Consider the following 11,175-nt stretch of genomic DNA (forward strand, 5'->3'; position numbering starts at 1 on the left):
ATCTCTTCTATATCTTCTGCTTTCAGTACTTTTAGTAGTGATACTGTTGATATTTGGCACAAAAGGTTTGGTCATCCATCCTTTTCTCGCATGAAGCTTTTACCTCAGTTTGCTTCAATTGTTTCCAATAATACTTCTAAACATTGTGTTGTTTGCCCTCTTGCTAAAAACAAGAGGTTAACTTTTCCTAATAGTGAACATAATTCTTTTGTTCCTTTTGAACTTGTTCACTGTGACATTTTGTGACCTTTTTCTCCTCAGTCTATAGAAGGTTTTTGTTTCTTTTTAACCACAGTAGATGACTACTCTCGAAGCACTTGGATTTACTAACTCAAATCAAAATCTGATGCTCAAAGTCACCTGCAATACTTTATTGCTATGGTTGAAAATCAGTTTGCTTCCAAAATAAAAACCATTCGTTCTGATCATGGAAATGAATTTGCTATGAATCATTTTTTCTCTAGCAAAGGAATTCTCCATCAATTGTCATGTGTAGCCACCCCTCAGCAAAACTCAGTTGTAGAAAGAAAGCATCAGCGCATTCTTAATGTAGCTCGTACTCTTCTTTTTCAATCCAACATTCCATTGATTTTTTGGTGTGATTGTGTCCTCACTGCTGTTTATCTCATAAACAGAACTCCTTCACCTATCATATCCAATAAAACTCCTTATGACTTACTCTTCAACAAATCACCTTCATACAAACATTTGAAAGTTTTTGGCTCTCTCTGTTATGCATCTACTCTAGCATATAACAGATCAAAGTTTGCTCCAAGAGCTCTTCGTTGCATCTTCCTTGGTTATCTTCTTGCTTCTAAGGGTTACAAACTCTATGACATTGACAATCATTCAATATTTGTTTCTCGTGATGTTACTGTTCACGAACAAATATTTCCATTCAAATCAATGTCCCATAACATTGATAATCTTTCAGCTCACTCTTTCACCCATTGTCCTTCCTCAACCTATTCCCGATTATTCTAAATCTATTTCACCACCTTCTTCATCCATTCTAACTTCCACTCAAGATCCCACTATCTCACTGCCCTTCCACTTCATGTCGAAGATCATCTAGAGCACACAAGCCACCAGGTTATTTGCAAGATTATTATTGCCATTTGGCTTCTTCTAATGCTTGTCCTCCTTCATCCTCAATTCCTTTTACTGGTCCTGAATCAGGTAAGCAATATCCTATCTCTTCATTTCTTTCTTATTCTCGGTTGTCTTCATCTTACATAGCATATGCCTTAGCTATTTCTTCGACCTTTGAACCTTAGTTTTATTACCAAGCTGTAACATTTCCCCATTGGAGGACTGCTATGGCAAATGAAATTAGAAAACAATAACACCTGGACCTTGACCTTGACCACTCTCCCACCTGCTAAGCACCCAATTGGATGCAAATGGGTGTAAGATCAAACATAGGTCCGATGGTACTCTTGAAAGATATAAGGCTAGATTGGTAGCTAAGGGTTTTACCCAACAAGAAAGGATCGACTACTTTGATACATTTTCACATGTTGCCAAAATGGTTACAGTCAAGTGCTTACTAGCCATTGCAGCCATCAAAGGTTGGCATCTCATCCAATTAGATGTGAATAATGCTTTCTTACATTGTGAGTTGACATAAGAAGTTTATATGTCTTTACCCCCAGGATTTGGTGACAAAGGAGATAATAGTGTGTCGGCTCAATAAATCTTTGTATGAATTGAAACAAGCATCACGCCAATGGTTTGCTAAGTTTTCTTCCACAGTTATTAAACATGGCTTTACACAATCTAAAGTTGATTATTCTCTCTTCACTCGATCTCAAGGCTCATCCTTCATAGCCTTATTGGTTTATGTTGACAATATCTTAATTGCAAGCAATGATATCGAGGCAGTAAATACTCTCAAACTTTTTTTTATCAAAAGTTCAAGTTGAAAGATCTTGGTTCCTTGAAATACTTCTTGGGACTTGAGGTTGCATGCAGCTCCCAAGGTATATCTCTTTCACAAAGAAAATATGCTTTGGAAATTTTATCAGATACTGGTTACTTGGGTTGTAAACTAGTCAAGACTCCCATGGAGCAAAATGTTAAATTGTCTCGGTGTAATGGTGTACTTCTTGATGATGCTAAAGTTTATAGAAGACTTGTGGGTTGATTATTGTACCTTACCATAACTATGCCAGACATTACATTTGTTGTCCATACCCTTAGCCAATTTATGGACTCCCCTCGGCAACCTCATCTACATGCTGCATATAGGGTATTATAGTACTTGAAATCTTCTCCAGGTCAAGCCTCTTCTTTCCTGCTACTTCATCTCTTCACTTGAGTGCATTCACAGATTCTGATTGGGCTAGATGTAATGATACTAGATGTTCCATAACTAGTTTTTGTATTTTTCTTGGTAATTCTCTTGTATCCTGGAAGTCCAAAAAATAGGCTACAATTTCAAGATCCTCTGCTGAGGCAGAGTACCGTGCCATGGCCACCACAGTTTGTGAACTGGTTTGGATTTCCTCCTTGCTCTATGATTTACAAGTTCCTCCAGTTGCTGCTTCATTATACTGTGATAACAAAGCTGCCATTCACATCGCCTCCAACCCTGTATTTCACAAACGTACTAAACACATAGAGATCGATTGCCATTTTGTTCGTGACAAAATACAAGATGGTTTCCTCCGTACCTTTCATGTCCCTTGAAGAACTCAACTTGCTTGGTTTCCCTTTGCTTTTTGCCTTGTTGTCCAAGCTGGGCATCATTGATATTCATGCTCCAGCTTGAGGGGGGCATATTAGAGATTAGATAATTTTAATTTTAATTTTCCCGCTCTTTTTTATCTGTATATAAAAGACACGTGTAGTATTTCAGTGAGTTGAGCAATACAAGAAGATTTTTCCCTTCTTTTCTTTACAGAATGAAAAGGGTGGTGGTCAAGAGCTTGATGACCTGATGGCATATGACCCGGTTCTCCAAATGGAAAACCTGGGTTCGAAACCCCCCACCCCCCTTGTATAAAAAAAAAAAAAGGTGGTGGATGTGGAGAAAAATTGTCTACTTCATGACATAGACAGTTTAATTTTTAAGAAGCACGTATGTAATGCTGGAGCTCACAATATAGCCAAAAACTGTGAGCACAAGAATGAGATTAAAGCATAAGTTGCATGAGGGATGGTCAAAACCAAACAAAGCTACTTCTTAGCTCCAATAGCTACATTTGTTATTTGATAGCCAGAGCAGACAATTGCAGGTAAATGCTTCTAACATCCAGCATAAAGGTTCTGGAGTCATGTATGTGCACGCAGGAAATGGGCTGAGAATGCTACAACTATAGTTGACAGAAGCAGATAATGTTTTGAAGCAAGATTCACCTTAAAGGTTGTGATTAGTCGAGGTTGTGCATCACTCAGTACCCCAAGTTCAGAAGACCAAGTGTCTCCATTACAGCAGCAATAGTGACCAATAATGCCACCGAGGAGAGATGTAACAAGAGTTGAGTCTTTTGAGTCCAAACACTTGTCCTGCCCTCCTGTCAATTTCCATATAATGACAACCAAAACCGTAGCAATGCCAGCATTGCTAAGAACTTGTATCCTGAAAAGAAGGAACAGAGGAGCAGCTTTTTAAAAAGAGCATCAACAATTTGGCACTTTGCCATTGCAGAAGCTTCAGAGATGCATGCTGGCCCATTACTTTCACATTGTTGTGTGTTGATGACAGTAGAGGAACTGAAAAAAGAAAAATGCAGTTTGCGAAAAGCTCTGAAGTCCATTCAACAGCCCCTTGGTGCTTGGATACATTTTTCAAATCGACATAATTAGGTACAAGCAATTCAAAATATGAGATGCCAATGATTTTATCTAGCGAGCAATAGCTTACATGTAGCACATCCTATCCATAAACTACCACGTACAGGTTCACCTCATCTCAAAAAACTTTTTATAAAAAGGTTTCCAAAATACACAATCAGACGGTATAAAAAATAGACCCAATAACAATATGAGCGGTCAAACTCACATCATAGCACAGCCAACACAAAGGTGCACTTACAGCATGGAATTTACAAATTTTTTTTTTTTTTTTTTGGGAAGAAAATACCAGTATGTGCCAATCTGTGAGCCTTATACGTGCATTATCGACATTTGACAACAGTTCAAGCAACATCGAGTTATATACACAAACTCAGAGATGCATCCAACGGATTAGGAATTGAAATACTGAGCAGCAGAGATTATGACCAATTCAACCACCACACCTATATTTCTTGGCCATGTAAATCAATACAAGATTACGCTCGCGAAGAGATTTTTACTTGAATTTCGCGAAATCAATCGACAGAGGTTATTTACCAATTTCTTTGTCCGCCTTCCTTGAAATCAGCATCGACGCGTCGCTTTTTCTCTTCGCCCACCTTCGTGAGCTTAGAGGAAGTGAAGAAGAACACAAGTAGCATAGCTCCATACCTAAAATAAAAAAATACAATTAATTAAATAGTTCAACCCCTCGTCTTCTTCTTCATCTTCTCACATTTTCCCAGCAAACAAACAATAGAAAAAATTAATAGAAACGGACCGGTATCCAAGGGCAAGGTGAATGGACATAACAAGAAAGCCGGAAAGAGCCCCGGAAAGGTCAAGGGATTTTCTTCTGTAAGCTCTGATTGCGATTAAGAACGAGATTGAAGCAGCAATCAGTGGCTGAATAACGTTCTTTTCCATCTTTGACTCTGTGGATAGCAAAATTTGCAGGTTCAGGTTTATCGAGATTTTGTGAACTTAGGAGCATCTATCTGTGATGGAGACGTTTAATTAGTGCATTTTTATTTTCTTTTATCTTCGTTTTCAATGCGCATCTGCATTCTACGCTTTGAAGTTTGATTTGCAGCTGTGAAAATAACGATGAGTAATTATTACTCATTATCCTTAATTTATAATTTCTTACTATGCAAATGTAGGACTTAGGGGCTGATTTCAAAAGTGAGATTGAGATTAAAATTTTATAAATAATAATAAGATAATTTGTGAATAATAATGAAATAATTTGAGTTGAGTATTTTTTAAATTTTAGGAAATGAGAGATAAAGAATTAAATAAAAAATATTATAAAATTAAAATATTATAAGAATATATTTTTATAATATTATTTTTATTTAAAATTTGAGAAAATTAGATTTTTTTTATTTTTTATTTAAAATTTTAAAAAAGTTGTAATGATTAGTTTGAAAATTTTGTATTTGAATTATGTTTAAAAATAAAATGAGATTAGATGATAATTTTATGTCTTAGAATATTATTTTTTAATATTATTATTATTTTAAAATTTAAAAAGTTGAATTATTTATTATATTTTGTATTGAGATTTAAAAAAATTATAATAATGAGTTGAGAGATATTTAGTAACAAACGAAGCCTAAGATTATATAAATAGATACAAAAAATAGCATAACATAAATTAATATAACGATTAAAATATTAGAGAAGGAGATAAAACGATGAATTACAAAAGAAGTTTAAAGGTTTAGGAGTCACATTAAAAGAAAAAAAAATATGTTTAATAACAAAAGAAGTTGAAAATGTTTGATGAGACTTTGTGACGTGATTGATGTTACTAACATTCAAAACCTAAACCACAATAAATTATTTTATGATTAAAACAAATTATAAGTTCTGCGTGTATAAGACGCATTTGAATAGTAAAATCAGATAATTTTTTATAAAAATTAAAAGTAAAATAAAATATTTTTTTATAATATTATTATTTTAAAATTTTAAAAAATTAAATTATTATTATATTTTATATAAAAAATTTTAAAAAATTATAATAATAAAATTAAATAAAATGAGTTGATATATTTTCTCAACCGAACTGTATTGCCTTAATAACATCATTTTAAATAACTTTTTTAATCATTAAATTTTTCAAACGGTTGGGCATTGCAGCTTTTTCTTATTCAAATTTCCAACGCGTAAATATAGGGCCGGCGTGCAGACCAAGGACGATGTGGACACCACTGCTGAAAAGTTGGTCCAGGAGAGTGAGAGTTGTATTTATGTTTTGAAAAGACAATCACACGTGCAACTACTTTATAATTATTTATAATTTATTTTAAATTAATTAATATAATTATAACACTTTATTAAAAAATAATTTTATTCGTTTCTCACGCATCATATATAATATTTTAATTTCTTTTTACTAAATTTGTGAGGTATAAATGATGAATAAACTAACTTAATTAATTGAAGAAAAATAAAACTAAATTTTTTTAAACATATTTTTATACACTTTAAATATTTAAAAAAAATAAAAAATATATATAAATTTATTAAAAATACTTCCTTAAATATTAAATTAAAAAAACAGAATTACTTAATAGGAATAGTGTTTTCCTTTGACAAAATAAATCTCAGATGGCTAATCATTAAAACAATTCTCTCTTTTTGACATTAGGTGTAATTTTTTTTTTTTTCGATTTACGCATGTCAAATATATTATAAATGATATAGATAATAATAATTTTTTAATTTTAAATAAAAAAAATTGAGTATTTTTTTCCCTTTTGTAATTCTCTAATACTATTTAAAAACAAGAAAGATAATAATGATGTCATTATTCTAAAAATTCTAGATGAATAGGCGGGTTGGTCTTGAATTAGTTTAAAACAGAAAAAGTTTGTCTTATAACTACAAGTTTACTCTCTCTTAACTTGTTTGGTTGATAAGGGAAATTCCATAAATCACGCATTTACCTCACTCTTATTTTATTATAATGAATTGCCATTACCCATAAACCTTTGAAATTGTTTTTTAAAAAAAAGTGATAAAAGTATCATATTTTATATAGTAAGAAAGCAGTTTGTAGAATTACTTTTATGATAAGGGAAAAGCTTCTTTGTCTATTTGATTTGCCTATTTAGTTTGACCGCTGGTCATTTTTAATTTTTTTATTATTATTTTTTACTTAGTAATTTTAAATGTATTGATATATATTTTTTTATTTTTTAAAAAAATAAAAATATATTAAAAAAGTATAAAAAAAAAAAAAGACTGGCCGGCACGCCCAGCGGTAAATGTTGGGCGGCAGAGTAGCCTTGCCCTTATGATAAATATTAACCCTACTCGCATGTTCAAGGAATTGATGATTGGGTATTCAGTGGTACCTGTAAAATGCTAGTACATATCTTATGATCAATAACCATGGAATAATTAGATGGCAAGACGGTCATTGTAAATGTGAATATCAAGTACATACAACAAATGCAATTAAGGGGCTGTTTGGGAAATACATCTCATCCAATCTCATTTTAAGAAAAGATTTTTTTTTAAATTTTATTTCCACATCACTCAAATACAAACAATTTTTAATTTCAAATTTTCATCTAATATTACCTAGTCAATAAAAATTTTTCAAACTTAAAAAAATACAAAAATTAGTTCAAATTTTTAAATTTTTAAATAAAATTTATATTAAAAAATTATAATAGGACAATATTTGAATTTTATAATATTCAAATTTTTTTAGAACATATGTGACCTTTCTGAATTAGTGGTATATGAATGATGCGATACGAATGGCCAATCCCAACTTTTTTCACGAAATAATTATAGAAATTATGTGATTAGTCTCTAGATATGCTTGGATAGTGGGATGAGAATTTTTTGTTTTAGATAAAAGTTTAAAATATTATTTTGTAATATTATTATTATTTTAGGATTTAAAAAAACTGAATTAGAATTTGACAAACTGTAAATCATATATATAGGAGATCAAAACATTCTTTCCCAACATTGAAATAAATTATTTTGAAATTCCACTCAACAAAGAAAAAAAAAACAGAGAAAATATAAGAAAATTGATAAAATTATAAGCCAATTTAGGATTTGATTAAAATTTTCCTCCTCAAAGAATAAAAAATCAAAAGATGTCATTGCTTGTTCATCAAGATTTCAGTTGAAACGATGAGGATGATAATATGATGTAAAGTTTGATAATCGTTGAAACGGTCTGTTCCTACCATAATTAAGGATAATGGAAATTATAACAAAGCCACATGCTAGATTCTACAAGTACCTGGAAACAATAATCGAAGGTAGAGCGGTCATTAATAAGCCCACCCAATAAAAAAGCACTAAAATGCAAGGCCGAAACAAACCAAACAAAAGCATCATTCATAATCATAAGTGGCCTAGAGTTTATTTTATTTTTAATTATTCTATTTTCGGAGTGTCATTCACACAAATTAAGGCCCCATTTGAATAATGAAGTGAGATGAGATGAAATGATTTTATATAAAAGTTAAATAAAATATTATTAGAATATTATTTTTTAATATTATTATTATTTTGAGATTTGAAAATGTTGAATTATTTATTATATTTTATGTAAAATTTTGAAAAAGTTATAATGATGAGATGAGATTAAATGAAATCGTTTATGTATCCAAACGAGACTTAAATGGTAAGATTTAATTTATAAGATTTAAATTTTGAATTTTCTTTCTAAATTAAATTATATCATATAAACATATTATTAAGTATTATCCACACCAACTTGTAGATTGAATATATAATTTAATAAATGATGCTTCCTTAACAAGTGGCCATGGGGCACTTATTAACCTGACCATAAAAATTTCCTTAAATAAAATGAAAAAGATATTATGAGACAAAAAAATCTCAACAAACATTCCAGAGAAGTTGATACAAAGCAAGTTGGGTCGGTCTCACATTACATTCCTGGCAAAAATGCTGATACAGTGGAAATGCACCTCACAAAAGGCGCCAAAGAGTTGTCCCGTGATTCTTATGGCAATCTAAAGTTGGTTTCTCGAACTGGGATGGAGGCTTGAAGGAGAGGCGACGGGAAGGGTGAGTTTCTCGAAATGGGTCTCTTTGGCCGTCGGATGGCTGAAGGCTTGTAGATGAAATGGGTTTGTCAGAAGGTTGAAGACGAAATGGTACGAGCTCGAGATGGGTTTCTCAATATGGGTTTCTCGAAAGGTTGAAGATGAAATGGTTGGTGCTGGATGGGTTTCTCAGAAGGTTGAAGACGAAATGGTGGGTGCGGGATGAGTTCGATCTCAAAGAAGGAAGGTTGAAGATGAAATGCGGGATGGGTTGAAGACAAAATGCGGGATGGGTTTGATCTCGAAGAATGAAGGTTGAAGACAAAATGCTCAACGGTTCGTTTGGACTAAAGATGAAGCTAGGTTGAAGATGCTCGATAGACGTGTTTAATTTTTAAACACTTACAATGTGGCATTCCACGTCAAGCGGGAAGAGGAGGGGGAGCAGGGCACATAGTATTTTCCAAGGCGTTTTAACTGTACGTGGTGGAGCTTGGCGGTGTGTGGAGGCCACGCACGCAGACGACATCATATTGAGACCATTCACCCGTCAAAAACATAATCTAGCTAAGACAACAGAAGATAGTTGGTTGATAAGGGACTGGTTTGTATTTAGAGATGAGATGAGATGATTTTGAATAAAAGATGAAAGTTGAAAAAAATATTATTAGAATATTATTTTTTAATATTATTATTGTTTTAGGATTTGAAAAAGTTGAATTGAGATTTGAAAAAGTTGAATTATTTATTATATTTTGTATAAAAATTTAAGAAAATTATAATGATTAGATGAGATGAGATGAAACACTTTTTGAATCTAAACAGGACCTAAACTCCAAAGTCTCTAAAAAAAAGAAGAAAAAAAATTCTTAAAAGGAAAAACATAAAAGATAGCTGCTATAGGGAAGGCCCCGTATAGCACGAAATGCACGAATGGTGCCAACATGGATAAGTATAGGAAAGTAAATAAAAAAATAAAACAAACAATTAAAAAGTCAAAAGGGCACGGAAGCTTCTTTTTACTCTCTGTTTTTCTCCCTCCTCGGTATCACCGGTTCATCTCCCGCATAGCTTCACAAAACAAACAAATAAAACTTCTCTTCTCCTGCACTAACATCGAGTCGTCCATCCACAACATTGTAGTATTTCTCTTCTCTTGGGTAAAATAAATGTGTAAGTGATCTGTAAACATTTTTTTTTTTGCACAATCCGAGAGTATCCTCTTTGTATTTTATCTTCATTTGTATATGTACTTAGTGATTTTTAACTAAATTGATAGCATCTATTTTATCTTTATTTGTATGTGCCTACTTTAGTCCTTCTACAACTTAAAAAAATTTGAAAAACAAATGTAGAGTAGCAGCCATGACCAAGATTTACAGTGTTTTTTTTTTTTAAAGAAATCGTTTTTATGTACATTCTCGAATTTTTCTTAAAGATTTGCACTATTGAATAAAAGTCATGTGCACAGGAAGACAAAACAAGAAAATGAACTGCGTTATTATCAAATTTCATATGCCTTTTGAGTCTTCAAGATAATTTATGGGTTAATTACACTTTGTCCACTCGAACTTTCACTCAATTTATATTATGCCTCTAAAACTACTAATTGCATCAAAGTGGACCCTCAAATTTTCAAAAATTCTCAATCCCCCCATTCTGTCTACCAACTACGTTAAATCTAACGAAAATTCACTGCATGTGCTGCTCATGTGCATAACATTAACTGTAAAGATGTAATTTTCATCTAATTTATTATCATTGACCATATAAAATATAAAATAATATATGCTATCAATTAATAATAAATCAGAAATCATTAATTTTTTTTATTAATTTATATATGATTAATGAATATCAAATAATTTTATTGTGTATATAGATTATTCATACTTGCTTGCAACTTAAGTATAAAATAATTTTATATATGGTTAACGATTAACGATTTATTATTAATTGATAGCATATATTATTTTATATTTTATATTTTATATTATCAATGATAATAAATTAGATGAAAATTATATCTTTACAGTAAATTTTCGTTAGATTTAATACTATCAGTAGATGGAAGGAGGATTGAGAAGTTTTGAAAGTTCGAGGGTCCACTTTGATGCAATTAGTAGTTTCGGAGGCACATTATGAATTGAGTGAAAATTCGAGGGGCAAAGTATAATTAACCCATAATTTATATATTTTAAATAACTATCATAGCATTTGATTGCATTCCATTGAAATATAAATGTCCTGCATATACAAGAAAATAAGAAATTTCTTGAACGAATAGCACGGGGTTCTCTCTCTCGTTTAACTCTCTCTCGCAGTCGAAACCTAGAACCCG

The 11,175-nt window shown here is 31.7% G+C and overlaps 1 protein-coding gene across 1 annotated transcript; it reads right to left on the reverse strand.

Annotated features, from left to right (window-relative positions):
• Positions 1–3,261: 3,261 nt before the first annotated feature.
• LOC118349608 (protein PGR-like) lies at positions 3,262–4,853 on the reverse strand. Its single transcript, XM_035695035.1, has 3 exons — positions 4,562–4,853; positions 4,339–4,452; positions 3,262–3,583 (listed from the first exon to the last, which is right to left on the reverse strand). The coding sequence occupies exons 1-3, from the start codon at positions 4,705–4,707 to the stop codon at positions 3,277–3,279; spliced, it is 567 nt and encodes a 188-aa protein (XP_035550928.1). The 5' UTR covers positions 4,708–4,853; the 3' UTR covers positions 3,262–3,276.
• Positions 4,854–11,175: the final 6,322 nt, after the last annotated feature.

The sequence above is a fragment of the Juglans regia genome, chromosome 1, assembly GCF_001411555.2.
Source record: "Juglans regia cultivar Chandler chromosome 1, Walnut 2.0, whole genome shotgun sequence".
Classification (NCBI taxonomy): Eukaryota; Viridiplantae; Streptophyta; class Magnoliopsida; order Fagales; family Juglandaceae; genus Juglans; species Juglans regia.